The sequence below is a fragment of the Aquarana catesbeiana genome, linkage group LG05, assembly GCF_042186555.1.
Source record: "Aquarana catesbeiana isolate 2022-GZ linkage group LG05, ASM4218655v1, whole genome shotgun sequence".
NCBI lineage: Eukaryota > Metazoa > Chordata > Amphibia > Anura > Ranidae > Aquarana > Aquarana catesbeiana.
The window spans coordinates 477142376-477159806 of record NC_133328.1 but is presented as its reverse complement, the minus strand read 5'-3'; the positions used below and the strand labels follow the sequence as shown (position 1 = coordinate 477159806).

General features: G+C 42.0%; 1 protein-coding gene across 1 annotated transcript in view; it reads right to left on the bottom strand.

Annotated features, from left to right (window-relative positions):
* Nucleotides 1-17431, bottom strand: part of TTC39C (tetratricopeptide repeat domain 39C) — a 145712-nt gene that overhangs the window by 64104 nt on the left and 64177 nt on the right. Inside the window, exons 3-4 of the mRNA XM_073631483.1 lie at nt 13372-13497; nt 5746-5860 (exon numbers count right to left, since the gene is read on the bottom strand). Of these exons, the coding sequence (XP_073487584.1) occupies nt 5746-5860; nt 13372-13497 (241 nt within the window). The remainder of the gene's footprint in view (nt 1-5745; nt 5861-13371; nt 13498-17431) is intronic.

The following is a 17431-nucleotide window of genomic DNA, read 5'->3' as shown; positions in this document are numbered from 1 at the left end:
AAGATACCGCTTTCAGGAGAACGGGGACATTGTGCTTAAAGGGGCTGCATTTTACCATTTAAAGGAGCGGAGGAAAAAGAGGTGTTAGAAGAAAGAGGAGTCCATTTAAAGTGGACAAAAGCATATTAAGACCTTACATTATTTAGGGGTCATAATTTAGGTGAGCGCACACTGGTTTTGGTGGTATTCACAAGAAGAGTGAAGTGCACAAGATTGTCACATATGAACGCAGAGGATTAAGGAAGACACAATAAGGACTGTGATTTAAGTGGGACATTTTTTGTTGCACTATCATTTTTATTGCACTTAAATAGAAGCTCCAGTCGGTTTTCTGAAAATTAAGAGTCAGCAGCTACAAAAACCGTAGCTGCTGACTTTTAATAAATAGACACTTACTTACCTGTACCAGGATCCAGCGTTGTGCTCACCCGAGAGGGCGTCGGGGACAGTCTTCGGCCCTTGGTGGGGGCATCTTCACAGCCAGGTGCCCACTGCGCAAGTTGCCCTGCACATTGTGAATGGTTCCGCAATCTTCTGGAACCTGTGACGTGTCCCAGAAGAGGGGGGGGGGGGGAAGGAGCACCCCCACTCAGATGGCCTAGGTGATCTGAGCAGAAGTGGAAGCGGGTACCTGTCAAGACCAGGTACCCACTAACCCCCCCCCACCACCACCACCAAAAAAAGCAAATGACAAAGAGGAGCGATGGAGGGGGCCTTAAAATGGAACATCCCCTTTCTGTGGAGTTCTGCCTTACATCTATGTGAAAATTTAAATGAGAGCTACACTACTCTTTAGATTTCAGGCCCCTTTCACACTTGTATGTAGGGCTGCAACTAACGATTATTTTCATAATCGATTAGTTGGCCGATTATTATTTTGATTAATCGGATATTAACCTTAAAAAAAAAAAAAAAAAAGTGTGGTGTATAATTTAATATGTAAGGTTTAAAAAAATGAATTCTTAAAAATCTCTATGCAGTGGTAAATATAAATAACCAACTATATGTTTAGGGAGAAAATTCTCTAATCTACTCTGAGAATAACAGACAGAAGAGAAATACTGTATATACTATTGGAGGTTGAATCTGGTAAATATCAGACTAGGAGATCACATTTTTTTTTATTTGGACCCCTTTCACACCGGGGTGCATGTAATGATCCCTGCCCCCTGTAATGTTCCCTGCCTCCTTGTAATGTGCCCTGTTCCAATGTGCCCTGCCTGCATGTAATATGCCCTGCTCCCACATAATGTGGCTTGCCTCCATGTAAAAGTTTACTTTAAATGTAATTGTAATGCCTTCTATTACCTCCAGTCTATCAGCCTTCACCTTCTCTGGGTTCAGATGCTGATCTTCCCTGCATAGTCTTTAAAGTATTTTTTTTTTAAAACAACAAACATGTTATACTTACCTGCTCTGTGTAATGGTTTTGCACAGAGCAGCCCAGATTCTTCTCTTCTGGGGTTCCTCACCGATGCTTCTGGCTCCTCCCTGCCTTCAGAGTGCCCCAATAGCAAGCTACAAATTATAGTATAGTGTGCCCCTATAACAAGGTAAAAAGCTTCTGCCTTTACACCCACTCGCTTCCTGCCCAGGACTACATGTTCCTTGAGGCATTGCTCCTCACACATTCACATTCACAAGTTCTCAGGCACTTCCTGACATGTATGGATGGTGTACTGAGCTGTATGTGTGCTGCACTGTATTTCCTGATATGTAAACAAATATTGCATTCTGTATACAGGCCAACTAATCGGCTGGCCGATTAATCCATTATGAAAATAGTTGACAACTATTTTCATAATCGATTAGTTGTCGATTAATCGATTAGTTGTTTCAGCCCTACTTATATGAACTGAAAGTCACACGACTTTGCCGCGTTTTTTGCCGCGACTTTGACATGACTTGAAGCACGGCCTGAGTCTATGGACCTCAATGCGAAACAAAGTCAGACCAAAGTAGTGCAGGGATAGTCGCACAGATATGTTCTCATTGGAAATCATGGGGTATGACCTGTCTTGTGACTTTGCACTCCCAAATCACAGGACAAGTCGCACAAGTGTGAAAGGGGTCTTAGTTGACATATTTAAACACAAGTGAGAAGTGTTGTAAGGGCAGCAGCTATTATTTTAAGTTTATTTATGTGTATAGCAGCGCAATGGTTTTCTTTGGTTCAATTGTCCTATAATGCTATGTTAGATGCGTACAATATACACATCTAAACACGGCATTTTAGGCTTCTGTGTGAATGAGCCCTAAAGCCTTGGCTGAAGTTTTAACAGAATGTCAGTCCACGTGTATTTCAGCAACAGGAAAACTGCAGGTTCTCTGATTCCTCAAAAATTTTAGCAATTAGATGTCTGCACCAGAGATCCACCTATCTGCTGCCAATTATGAAGAGTCTCACTGTTTTTATAAGATTGTTTTTATATATTTTAATATTTTTGAAAAATGCAGCTTAAGGATTGACACTCCTGCAGGAGAAGTGAGACTTCATGGAAGGTAAGGGCATAGAGCAGAGCGCCACCATGGAAGTCGTGCAAATAGAGTTCCTATGAAGGCAGAGTACGACTCTACCATAGCTGATATTTCTCTTTCTCATGGATTAGACCTCTGCAACCTTTTTTCCACTTCTAGACCCTTCTTCTGAAACAACTGAAATAAAGCTGTCCCTTCTTAGTTAGGTTTTTTGTTTTTTAATCCAAAATGTTATTTGTATTAAAATGGACTTAACAGAACAATATCAGTGCAGACAAAGACCTGCACCTACATCGTACATATTCAGTCCCCTTCCCGGTTATTTGCACATTTATGCTATATACCGGTATGCTATATACCGATTACTAATACAAAGCGGAGCAGTTTTGTCTACTAAATCTGCTTACAAAAGGACTACCCCCAATGTCTCTTAAGAACAGATGGAATATACTTAGTCTCAGCAAGCAAATGAAGAGGGATAGATAACATCCAGTGCACATACAAGCAGTATAGTACATGGGCCAGACAAATCAGAAGATTGACAGTTAATGTTATATGCTGTGTAGATTTAAACTCCAGCAGTTTTTTTTATTTCCTGATGAATATTTATATTAAACTGCAATGCAAATAGCTTCTAAACAGCTTGATGCTGGCATCATAATGCTCTAAAGTGCATTGCTTATAATTAATTCATTAAACCTCAGGCGCTGTCTTTTGTAAAAGACGTTACGACTGCAGCAGCTCCATTGTATTTACGTATATGAATGGTGAACTGCTAACCTCCTTTTATATGCGGAAAGAGCAGCCGTACAAAAAAAAATGGCTTCCCTTATCTTATTAAAAATTGAAAACAATTGAGATCTCACAATTTTCTAAGGAGGTACATAATTTTCTTGTCAAAGCTCTAACGTCACACCATATATTTTATCATGACAATACCATCTCTAGGCAAGCTTTTATCAACTTATATAATTAGACATTCACACGGTGCTTCATAACAGGATTGTCATTTTTCAGAGTGTGTGTATGAGACCATGTATCTCCTGGTCTATGCGGATGCTGCAAAAGACAAAAATGCTTGAAGCTGCACCAACCAATCACAATACTTTCTAATGACCTGGAAAATAGCAATATGAAAAATGAATCAACCTACAAACAACCAATGAGAATTCATTTTACTTATGTTACTACAGAAAACTGAAATCTGGTTGCTTTGTGATTACATACTCCATCATCATCGTTCTTTGTAGTTCTTTGTTGAATGAGCCTGAATAAAAGCAAAATGGCCATTTATGCCTTCGCCCCCATTTACACTTGGCGTGAGTGTAGCTAGGCATTTAAGAGTGTTTTTATCGTGCATTTGTACAAGAATTTTTTTGTTTGACTTGTATAGTAGCATTATTGGTCCTAAAGACTGTTAAATGGAAGTGTCTGAAAAACGCACATAAATACATGGTTTCCACATTTTTCAGTCACTCCCATTAAAGTGGTTGTAAACCCTGTTACACCACTTCAACCTACAGGTAAGCCTATAATAAGGCTTACCTGTAGGTACCGTGAATATCTCCTAAACTTGCACCATTTAGGAGATATTCACTGTATCCGCATGTTCAGATGTCATCGGGAAGAGCGCACTGAAGAAATGGCTCACTCGTGCCGTTTCTTCAGGAGCTGTGCTGTGAGCTGTGCCATGACCGATGGCTTCCCCGCGCATGTGTGGGAGTGACGTCATCGCAGCTCCGGCCAATCACAGCGCCGGAGCCCAAGAACTGGGAAATAACTCCGGGAGACATGTCGCCGGTCACAGCGGTGTACGTGGACCACTGCAATAGCTTTGATCTAAGGCAAGGATTTCATAATGAAAATTATGCAAAAGGAAATGATGACTTTGTCTTGCAGGTTTTTTTTTTTTTTTATTAGAGTTTACAACCACTTTAAAGTCTATATAGCAGTGGTCTCCAAACTGCAGCCCTTTGCTTGCCTTTATCCAGCCCTTGGGACACTATTTCTCACACTGACACCAATGATGAGGAACAAATCCTCCCACTGACACCAATGATGAGACACTACTCTTGACACCGACACCATGGATGGTGCACTATCCACGGATACTATTTTCTACTCCCACTGGCCACAGTCCACAGGCCACAGTAAAATAGCCCTTTGTTTAGACTACTGGTCTATGGGGCCAAAAACACATGCAGTTCTGCAATTCTGCCCCAAAGAACCTCATGTACTCTTTAAAGTTTCACGCAACAGGCGACAATGCTCAAGTGTGACAAGGCCCATTGAGAATAAAAGCATTTTTTATCTTGAGCATTGTTGTCTTTCGGAACTGCAAAAAAGCGTGAATAATCCAAAGCAAACCAATCAGAACTCACTCTGTTGTAATTAGATGACTTATCAATGAATTTTAAATTGGTTGGACTTAAAAATGACCGCTCTATTTAAACACGGCCGTGATTTGCAGCTAGTCAATTTACATAAACTTACCAGGAAGAGATCTACAAACTACATTCAGTACCTGCAGCAGAATCTTGTTCTGAATTGTGGAAATTTGCTTTGTGGATAACTTAACAAAGAATTCCATACAAAATACATGTTTTTTCTTTTGAGTAGCCTGGAGTTGTAATATCAGCGAGCACAACTTATCCCTGGCACAGCTTTTCAGCTGACTTTAGCGGTGACCTATCCAAACTGATTTCTCCATATTCCAATAGAGGACTCTACTAGAGATCAGATGCTGCAGCATTTCATTGTCCTAGATTGGAACGAAATACCTGGGGCTGCCATGCCCTTGGTAAAATGGAGGAATTAGGACCTAGGTTGGTGACATTGGAAACTCAGTTGAAAAGCCAAGATTAGCTGGATTGCAGTTGTGCCAGGGACAAGTGAGGATCTCCCTACCAGGGCAGTAGAAACATATAGACAGCTGACACCCTTTCTGCACACATAGAATGAAAGGCCAGATTTAAGTGCAGTACGTTTTTCATTTCATACTGACCGACAGTTATTAACATGGAGAATAAGGATGGGGATTATTTTTTTTTTTTTATCATTTGAATGTATATACCTTTAATAAAACCCTTCAGTGCTCAGTATGAAAGACTTTTTTTTTTACGTCAGTTGTGTGTCATTTTGAAAAGATTTAAAGCGAGCAGATAATGGCAGTCTATTTTCCAGAGAACAAGCAGCATTCTGACACGCACATATTAATACCTCTGCCAGCACGGGGAATGGCTGATCTCCTTTATTCTGGACACTCACCTGACAGCTCCTGCTTAACAAAGGAAAGCACGGCTAAGTAAACTTGGCAGTCTGCAACAATGATCTGTCTCTGCAAGCGGTCAATCATAGACTGGGCAGACTTCCTAACATCAACCTGAGAAGAAGAAAACATACGTATCAATATCAATGTAGTGTTTCTAATCAGTTTTCAGTCTGGTATACAAAATCTGATGTATACTATATATGTATACGTATGTATACTAAATATTTATACTATAGGTCATACTGCTCAAAAACACGCATTTAAAAAACACACAGAATATCTGTTAATTCACATAACAAAGCAAAGGTCTTCTGCTGCCAGGCCCTGCGCTCCACTATTAAACTCTGGTGGGGTTTTCTTTTTTCACTTACAGCTTTCACAGTTTGGTAAAGACCCCCTCTCCCAAACAAAAAAAAAAAAAAAAAAAAAAAAAAAGAAAAAAGAAAAAAAAAAAAAACACACATTTTCAGAAAGCATAGGACCAGTAGAATAAAAAGGTCCTACTGATTTTTTAGGCCTGTGATATTTGCATAAATGTTTATCAAAATTATATTTTCTTCGACACCAAAATAATTGTTACTGGGCAGCACAGTGGTGTAGTGGGTAGCACTCTCACCTAGCAGTAAAAAAGGTCACTGGTTCAAATCCCAACCACGACACTACCTGCCTGGAGTTTGCATGTTCTCCTTGTGCCTGCGTGGGTTTCCTCTGGGTACTCCGGTTTCCTCCCACACTCCAAAGACATGCTGGTAGGTTAATTGGCTTCTGTCCAAAATTGTCCCTAGTATATGAATGTGAGTTGGGGACCTTGGATTGTGGGATCCTTGAGGATAGGGACCAATGTGAGGCTGCAATGTATGTGTGGAGCGCTGCGTAAATTGACAGCGCTATATGGGTACCTTAAATAAATAGGGATAATTGTAGACATACACCCACACTCACTCAGGTTGAACTGGATGGACTGGTGTCTTTATTCAACCTTACTAACTATGTAACTATGTAACTATGTAACAACAAAACTTCCAAAATTTGGCCTAAATTCCTACTAAATAGAAAAGCTAAAACTGTATTGAGAATCATATGTAAATTTTAAATTGCGCCTTTTTGTGAAACAGTACAAAATGAAGGTACGCAAAACTGTATACATTTTCTGAAAGCACATGACCTGTAGAATAGAAAAAGTGTTACTCATTTTTTAGACCCCCCTGCAATAGTTGCGCAAATGTTTATCAAATTACTATTTCACTAAAAATAAAATAAAATTAAAGCATTTGCAAACTCCACTTTTTTTTATTTATACCTATAGGTAAGCCTATAATAAGGCTTACCTGTAGGTACAATAAATATCTTCTAAACGTGCACCATTTAGGAGATATTTACACAGCCGCTACTCCCATCGAATGCAGAAGGTGTGAGTTCAGGGACATGCACCTGCACCCAGACAGATGTTAAATTGGTAGTAACGGTTGTGTCCATGCAGCCGCTACGTCCCAACTGACATGAATGAGACTGCCTGCATGGGGATGCACGGAAGACCTGTGAATCCCCATGTGTGTAAAGACAGAGTTGCACGGACATACACTGTAGTTTGGCAAATGCAAACGAAGCCTTACTATTTTTAACAATTTTATTTTTCATTTGTTTTTTCAGCCAGAGAAGGACTGAGGACATAGAGTCCTCATTCTCGCTCTCTGTAGCCTCAGCTGCAGATGAATAAACTGGATATATCTGTACAGAGTCTTCCTGTTCATTTACAAGCCAAATCATAGTAAACAGTTTACTATGCTTCAGTGATGAATGAATACAGGATCTATAGGTACCGATCACTCACTGTGTTCATTCAGGAAGGGGTTGGTAAATGTGACAGCAGCTGATCACTTGTTAGCTGCTGATCACAGCTATTCGTTTGTTCTTCTAAAGTGACCATGAGCTTATAGCAGAAGAAGTAATGCCATGTCCGTACGGTGTACTGATCTGGCCAGCTGGAAGTGGTTCTGTAGATCCATATTCTGTAGGGACATGACAGTAAAAGAGTTAAACAAGGCATCGTGAATACCACATGTAATCCTGCTGTTGGTCACAAATCAGAGAAGGGTCTTTTGAGGCTGCATATTTTACCTCCAATATGTACACCATAACTTCCCTGCTGACACTGCCTCCTGAATATCTGTACAAACTTATGGTCTTTGTGTATATCTGGTACGAGTCTCCCACCTTGATATGCACATTCATACTTGGCCATAAGATTTAGACAGTTCCTAGTAAGGACACTTTTCCAAAATGGCCGCTGTAGCCCACAGAAGTTGACATCGCTGTTCTGTACTTTAAATTAGTACAGGGGGTTCCCGGGTTACAAACAAGATAGGGTAGGTTTGTTCTTAAGTTGAATCTGTAAGTCGGAACAGGTACATTTTTTAAGTGTAGCTCCAGCCAAAAAAACTATTTTTAAGCTTTTTGGATAGCATAGGGAAGGGTTAACACCCCTGTAACATTTGTTTTGCTGTGTGTGCCCCTGTTCAGAAGATTTCACCTCACTTTCTGTCCCAATGACAATTGGATTTTGAAAATTTTGGGCTGTTGTGGAAACAAGGATTGGTGATAAAGCATCAGTGGAGGCACCTTTTCCCCATAATAGCTCTTACAGGAGTGAATTTCCCTTCCTAGGGGTAGATTTCATCTCACTTCCTGTTGTCTCCCTCCGTTTGTAAGTAGGAGTCGTTTGTAAGTCGGATGTTTGTAACTAGGGGACCCCCTGTACCTGGAAACTGGCCAACCTTCTTACTACAGCTTTTACACACTTAAGCAAGGGTCACCAAACTACGGCCTGCAGACCAAATCCAGCCTGCTGTGAGATTCCAGCCCGCAGCTAGAGTCAGTGGCCTCTCAGAGCGTAGACTGACCTGAAGACCTGTGTCGGTAGTTCCCCCTCCCCAATTAACCCTTCCCCCTTGATGTCCAGCACAGGATCCCCCAGCTACGCTGTCATTGTACCATCAGTTGCTAGGACCACTGGCATCCCAACAACTAATCACATGCTTGCCCAAGCATTCACAGGAGGATAGCACTTTGCTCATCCAGACCTACTGAGGACTCTGATGGGGATCCTAATGCAAAGGGAGACTCTGGTGGGCTCAAGTTTATTTGGAAATTCTTTGCTTTGTTTTACTGAAGTTTTCTCTGTGGTTCTAAATCATATCATGCTGAGACCCCTGCACTAGAGAAAGCAAAGCAGTTTAAAGTGAGAATCAAAAATTTTATAATCTAGGATTTTGCCTACTCCTACACTAACCTGGGTACACACGGATCTAATTTCGTCCAGTTCGGCAGGAACCAGACAAATTACAATGTGTGTAGTCCTCTCTGTTCATCAGAAGCCGATCGTTACTTCTGATCATCCACATGAAAGTAGGATGTAGCACTTTAAGAGTGGCTCTGGAGCTTACGCATGTATTTGCAAATGTGTGCCAACTAAACCCCTGTTTTTAACACATTCTGTTAGACAGGATAATTTGGTTGGTCGCAGGCTGGTGGATAAGTTGAGCTGGGAATTTTCTTTGGTTTTGTTTTACATGCGTTGCCCTTCCATGTGCTCCTTGCTGCAAAGGCCAGTTATAGGTGGGGGCATTTGTTTGTACTGTTGGAATACTGGTGAGGGAACGCACTGGACACCTTTGCTGCCATTGTGCTATATGCTGGGTGTCCAGGGCACCCCTGTGCCTTTAAGGTGGTGTGGGCTCCCACCAGGCTCACCTGCCCACTGCCTATCCATTATAATGCATGTGCTTCTACTATGGAGGCTCTCAAAATTTATTTAGGACCACAGATAAAACTCGGGTGCCATGAAGTGGCTCTGTAGCAGGGGATGGATCTCTCTGTTTTATTTTGATAACAGCCGCCACCTGTGGCTGTCAGAATACTTAATGTGATTGAATGTTAAGCTGACAAATTTCACCCGACTCGTCTGACAAAAGTCCAAATTGAAACTGGGTAATGCAGACGGGCACTCACAGCCTGAATTTCATCCTATTCCACATGACTTTGCCAAAATTCAAGCCGTGTATGGCAGCCTTTGGGAAAAGTTGCTCAATTATGCAAGGTAGGTCACGATAATCCATATTTTTGCCAAGCATTATGCAAGTTCAGAACGTCTAGGAGTAAAGCAGACAAAACATCAAGAAATAAAGTTTTTGATTTCAAAAGTGCCAATTCCTGAAGGTCAGATACAGAGTTTTTTGTTTTCTCTGCAATAGCCTGTCATTGCACCCAAGATCCACTCATCATAGGTTCAATGCTTTTCAGACTCCTGCGGAAAAAAAAAATAATAAATGACCATTTTTCCTGCAAAAAATGCATTGTATGTCCATTTATTAGTAGTATTATTTTTTTAAATGAACTTAGCCTCTAAGCAGGTGAAGAAAATGTTATGGGAACTTGGCCACTCCTACATTAAAGTCTGTAAATGCCATTTTTGTTCAGGACCTTCCAGCCAGAATGACAGGGCTATGCAGCAAAGCAGAAAGGCAATTGTTCAGATTAGATCTCCCAGCTTCTGATTCTCACACATATGCTACTGTTCTATCGGCACTGTTTGTATGAAACAATTTTCCTGCAGCAAATGTAAAACAGAGAGGGGGAGATTCTTCACTACCAGGGTGAATCTATTCCGGCACTTGTCTCCATCTTTTCTGTTTTTAGCGGATAGAAACTCCTCTCATTGAATATTCTACTTAGAAGTGCACGGGCATACCACCAAGTTCTCATCCAAGATCATCTGTCTGTTATAATCAGATCACTTCATGCCAGCAGCAACAGCAGTACTTGTGTAAGTGTAACCCAGCGTGGCAGCAGTGCCAGATGTGCGCTCTCTAAAGGTCAAAGTTCCGTACAGCAAGACGGAGGAGAGAGGAGGATAGGACAAGAACATTACTGAGACAGATGGAAATCTTCAATCCATATCTTGAGGGGAGGAAAAGAGATCTTCTAAAATAATGGTAGTGCTGGGTAATTCGGAAATATTTGCTAATTTACTCCATAATTTGAAACAGTCTGGTGCGTAAAGATAAATGGCTAAACAAATGTTCCCTTTGCAGTGCAAACTATGTTCCTTTCAGGTCATTTGCACAGCAGACATGTACTGCAGCGAGGCAATGTCACACAGCCAGTGAATGCAGAGCAGTAGCACATGCCAGGGGAGTAGAAGGAAGGGGGGGGGGGGGGGTTCCAGATCGTGGGACAACATACTAAGTACCAGCAGACCAGGGTGAATAAAAATCAGTGATTTGAAAAAAAAAAAAAAAAAAATTAAATTTTTTTGATTTACATCTGATTTTTTTTTTTTATCAAATTTATTTTAATAAAATGCTTTTGGGTTAAAAATCTATCTAAAAGATAGTTTTCCATTTAAGATACATTAATCATTTAGTTTAATCAGCATGAAATGGAGCATGAGGCTGTATATTCTGCAAAATTTACATTTTTTGGTAAACTCCTTCAATGAATCCAAGCTCTGCAAGCTGAGATAACATAGGGACTTACTAAGGACTTTCAACCTTGAAAATCTTGACAATTCTGCTGCATATGCATAATAAATGGCTTCTTTATGCAACTATTAAAAATCTGGCTTTTAGTAGATGTTTAACAATGAGCACCATGTGACAAACGCACAGTATTTACATTCCAGTCTATTCAAGCTAGCAAAATTTTACTAGTTTCTCGAACAGGTATTAGCCTAAAATGGGAATTTCTTTAGACTATAGAAATCTTTAATTACTGCGATCTTAAAATATATGATATCTATTTTGAGTGCAACACATTGTAAGTGTATGAACTTCAACAAAGGTCATTAATATATAAAGTGATAGTTGAAAGTGAACCATTTTGGGCAAAGTAGCAGGTTCACTTTATGGTGCAAAAGCAGCAATCTGAAAAATAACCATTACTTCCAGGGGAAGTATTTAACACTCTCTTTGCCTTCCTATGATGCAGCACTTTAGTGGTCAACTGCTAGGCCCAAGCGCTGTCACCAAAACTGGACAGCTTCTCTATTAGGGTCTATAGAGAGAAGACCAGGGGTGTTGCTAGGGGTGGAAAAGACTAGGGGCTTCAGCCCGGAGGTGGGGTGGGGTGAGGTGGGGTGGTCGGGGGGCGGGTGATAGGCTCACTTGCTTAACACTGACCTATCTGACACATACACTGACCTACCTGACATACATGACTGACCTACCTGACATACATGAATGACATGACTGACCTGACTGACATACATGGCTGACCTACCTGACATACATGACTGACCTACCTGACATACATGACTGACATACCTGGCTGACCTACCTGACATACATGATTGACATGACTGACTTATCTGACATACATGACTGACCAGACTGACATACATGACTGACCTACCTGACATACATGGCTGACCTACCTGACATACATGATTGACATGACTGACCTATCTGACACACGATTGACATCGGCATTCACCAGACAGCCCTGCAGGCACCAGGCAGCCAGAGCCAGGAATCAGGATAAAAGAGCCGCCCGCCCATTTACACAGAGCGAGCGGCTCAGCGGGGATCTCCCAGTGCCCAGCGCGTCCGTAGTGTCATTCTCGCCTCCTCCTGGACCAGGTGTCTTGCCGAGAATGTTCCCTCGGCGGATAAGTTCCCCCCCTGTACTGCGCAGGCGCAGCGCCTGCGCAGTACATACTACTCTCAGCCGCCGGAGATAGCCGAAGCTCAAATGCTTCAATCAGCTGTACACGGCGCCTGCGCTCTGGGTCCAGGTTCCTTCCCCACCATCCAAGTGGACCTAGAGGGGGAATCTAAAAGTGCCGAACGCAGCGAGGCCGTGCCCGAAGCGTGGCGAGTGAAGCGAGCCCGCGAGGGGCCCTCTTCCAGGCGCCGTGTACAGCTGATTTTCAGCTGTTCTGCTTCGGCTATTTCCGCCGATACCTACTGCGCAGGCGCAGTAGAGGGGGGAACTTATACGCCGAGCGGAACTTTCTCGGCAGAACACCGGCAGCGCCAATGATGGACTTCACACCTCCCGCAGTCTCCGCATTGGACGAGTGTGACGTCTGTCATAAAAGTCGGGTCCGGAGACGGGTCCTGTCCATCACTCGGCTGTGCTGGCGGGAGATCCTTCCCTGTTGCCGCGGCTAATAATGTATTTAGAGATTTTGAGACCCGGGGCTTTTTGGGGGCACACTCAGGGATCCCGCCCCCCCCCCCACCACCACCACCTCCCGACGCCACTGGAGAAGACCAACCAGTTACATAAATCAAGAGGACAGAAAATCTCTCTGACTTACATAGGTCATGGCTCTTAAGCCAGCCATAGACAGATCGAAATTCGGCCAGTTCAACACGAGTTCAATCACTGCCGCTGGCTATAGCTGGCAGTGGTGATCATTGTATTCTGACAGCAGGGAAACTGCCCACTGTCAGGATACAATAGTGCAGCAGAAGGGAATTCTCCATTGACACTGACTGTGTGGATGGGAGAATCAGGCGATTTTCTTTCCACCAACTGAAGGGTAGTGGGTAAAAGGTAGTAGCCCCAACATAGTAAAACTATTTCCCTTTACAGTATACAAAAATCACAACCATACTTACATTTTTCTTGATCTTGTTTTTGATAGTTTCTATCACACCTTCATCACTTTCACACAATTTTTCTGTCATTCTCAAGTCATCACACGCCACTTGCATTTTTTCCTCTTCAAAAGTCATCATTGCATTCTACATTTAAAAGAAAAAGAAAAAAGGGAAGCATGAACATGAAAAATCTTATTCAAAGCTAGGTACATGTATCATTTTACACTTACACACACAAATCATAACTAAATAATAATAAAAAAATGTTAAATTGGAACATTGTAGAAGTTGGATGAAGCACATGACATCACTAAAGCACAAGGCTGTAATCAGTGTCTGCTTGGCCATCATGCTAAACATGTCTGAGGCCGGGTTCACACTGGTACAACATATGCTCTGACTTTGGGAACACATGTCACATGACGTGTACAAATAAATATAAAAAAAAATATAAAAAAAAAAGTGGACTTCGTGGGCACACATGAGAGGAGAATTTAGTAAAAAATATAATTTTATTACAACATGAAAAAAACATACATTCAACACCCCATATGGACACAGGTTACCAGTTACCCAATAATGCAGTTATGAAGGTTGGATCCAAGTATAAAGATATCTCATATCGTAATAAAGTAGAAGAATTTGATCAAATAACCCCTTCACAATTGCTCATGTGAATGAATGGTTCCTATGAGAGCTAACCTAACTGGTTCTACGCAAGTCTGAACGGCTTTGAAAAAGATTCCTGCACTACTTGTGGTCCGTTTTCAGCCCATTCAATATCATTGAAGTTGGATTAAAGTCAGATCCTCGTCCTAACCATCCGACTTGTGACATCCGATTACATCAGCGATAAAAGGAATCTATGTCACACTGGGATTGTTTTGATTGTTCAAAGGGGTATCTCAAAGTCAGAGCAAAATGTATCCTGTTCATTTAAGTCAGATGGAAGTAGGACCGATGTAAGACCGATGTAGGACCGATGTAAGACCGATGTAGGACCGATGTCACAGGGCAAAGTCGGATCGACAGTCGTACAAGAGTCGTGTCGAACCAGTTTGAACCCGGCCTGAGGCAGCATTTTTTCAGCCACAGGGCACATTAAAAGTATGCAACATTTAGAAGCACCCCAGTTTAGAATGTAAAAACAAAATGTTCTACAACAACTTTAATGAAACTGACATCACATCAGCAGCCCCCATTCAAAATAAAGGTCCCCTTTCACATCAGTCTTCCCATTACATCAGAGTTTGCCTTTCATATCAGAGTGACCCCAAATCACATCAGACATCCCCTCCTATCCCATCCAAGTTCCCCTATCACATCAGAAGCCCCTCTTCCTATCAGAGTCCCACATCACAGAGTCCCCTCTTGCCATCAGAGCCCTAAAGGAAAAGAAACACAGCGCCTCTAAGTGCAGTATTGGTAAACCATTTAATGATAAGTCAAAAGTGAAACTACTCACAAACGGAGCATAAACACAAGCATGATAGTAATCCTGCAGCAAAATCTGGGGGTGGTTTTCTCCTAAACGCCCATGTCTCTGAAGTGTAGCTGACAGCTCGTGCAGGTGGATTCCAGCATTTGCAGCCTATGAGAACAGCAGGGAACAAAGGGGCAATCGGAGATGACGTCACTTCCGAGTGCAGGGTGAGAGGAGGTGGCTTTGCGTTCAGAGCATGCTTGCTCCTTCCTCAGGCCATACAAAACGCCATCTTTGTTATGGTATATGTGTGCTGGGGAGATAAACCCGCCCAGTCACATCATCCACTAAGGTGGCACTCTGACTTTATGAAATACATTCAACGCTTGAATAAAATGGGGATGGATGGTAAGATGAGTATAAAAACCATATCATTTGACTTATCATTGAATGGTTTACCAGTACTGCACTTAGAGGCGCTGTGTTGCTTTTCCTTTGTTACATTGCAGAGACTGCTTCTAGCTCTTCACATTGGCTGCCCTAAGTGCTGGTACATGGATTCCTCTCCCTCTTAGAGACTGTTGCTATGTAATTTGTCCCTCATATTGAGAGACTCTTTTAAATCACATTTATTTGATCTGTGTACACCTCCAGGGTCTCTCCTCAAATGAGTGTTGAGTTAATTTTTTGTCTGTTTGTACCATCAGAGCCCTATCCTATGGCTCCAGCAGCATGACAGAAGGTGGGAGGCAGTGATCATCTAAATGGCGCACGTCTGTCCTCTCCTGAACGCTAGAGCAGCACTGCATCCCACCTGTCCTGCATCACTGCCATGGTAGTAGCAACAAATAACGTGTTTTGGCCTTAGAACATCATTAGTAATGGTGTTGGCAGTCAGCCCACATACACCATGATGATGCATAACGCTGATCCAGGGAAAACTGCATCCCATGCACATGGCACCCCAGGGAAACCAAGACAGCACCCCCATTGAGTAATGCTGGTCAAAGGGAAGAACTGCACCATTGTCCAGAGCAAGTAATCATATTTCCCTCAGATTCTAACACAGTATAGGAAAATAATTGTCTGCTCTATGTAACAAAAAGGTATTTTCCTTCTGACATTTCTTTGAGGTCCTTTATTGTAAATGTTAAAAAAACAGGTGATGGAATGTAAGTAAACTAGAGATTCTAGCTTCACCAGATTTAAAAGTTTGGCTATTTTTTTACATTTTTATTTGGAGTTGCAGAGGAGTTAAGCTGGCCATACATGGATTGAAATTTGTCTGGTTCAGCAGGGACCAGCTCAATTTTTGTCCAAGTATGGGCAGGAAGACTGTATAGAAGTTTACCTACCGATCGACTTCTGTACAACCAGCCTGTTGGATTTTCCCAATTCGATCAGCACTGCAGGCTATAGCTGGCAGTGCTGATCAGTGTGTTTTGATGGCGAGAAGTCTCCCCACTGTCAGAATACAATAGCTCAGTGGGGAGGATTCCCCCATCCACATTGAGTGTGTGGATGGGGGAATTGGGTAATTTTTTTTCCCCTTCAACCCACAAGTTGGATGGGAAAAAATGGCTCCTCTATGGGCTGCTCACACCTCTGCAATATTTAGGTGGAACATTAAAAACCCTGTTTGCTGTATTTAAGGTTTCTAATACATAGCACCTTTCATACTGCAACTACATCACAGAGGTCCAACCTCTCCCCTGTTTCCTGCCCCCATGCCCCTTGGAGCAGCCCCCACAAACTGTGTCAGATGTAGGGTATGTATTGCCAGAGTTACTTTTTTGATCTTTAAAAGTCGTGGGAAATTGTATTTTTTTAAATGAATTATAGACTGGAGTTGGACTTAATCTGTATAGCAGTCTCTAAAGGGGATTTTACTTGCAAAATTTCCCCGAGTTTCCAGTCACGAGCCTCTGATAAAAAATGTAGGGTTTTCTATTCTCCCTGTTGGGTTTGCAATTTATTTTATACTTAGGAAAAGGAAGCAAAAGGAATGTAAACATTATACAGTGGGCAGACACAGATCTGGGAACCATGACAAGAAGATCTGGCCTCCAGAGTTACCGAGATATAAAAAGCCAGCAGGTGACTCATGCCACCTGATAACACCAATAACTAAAATATCTCTTCCAGATGGACTGCCCCTTTAACAACGTAAACACTACTTTATGTTGTTGTTTTCATTGCACTAATAAGTTAGAAATCACATTGATGCAAATGTATTCTGTGCTACTATCACAACACTCTGCATTTTGCAAAGAAGCACAGTAAACCATAAGAAGAGATGGTGGGTGGGAAATGGGCAAAGTGACATACTTGGAAACCCATGATAAAGCAAATGATGGCACACTCTAAGCTATGAAATCCAGAGATCGGACAAACGTTGCAGCATGAAACTTCTTCCAAATCAGCCCTCCACTCACAAGCTGTGGTTACTGTGTGTGGCCTTTAGGTAGGATGCAAAATCCTGTATCTATCTTTAGACAGACAGGGAAGTAAGCAGAGCACATCAAGGTCAATGCTGAGCTGTGCAGTCACAGCCGTTCAATATACTCGTCACCCAGAGGCAACGCTCCTAGTTAAACACACACCATCTCATCACTTCCCAAGAACAGCAAAGCAGCATTTAAAGATTCACTAGAA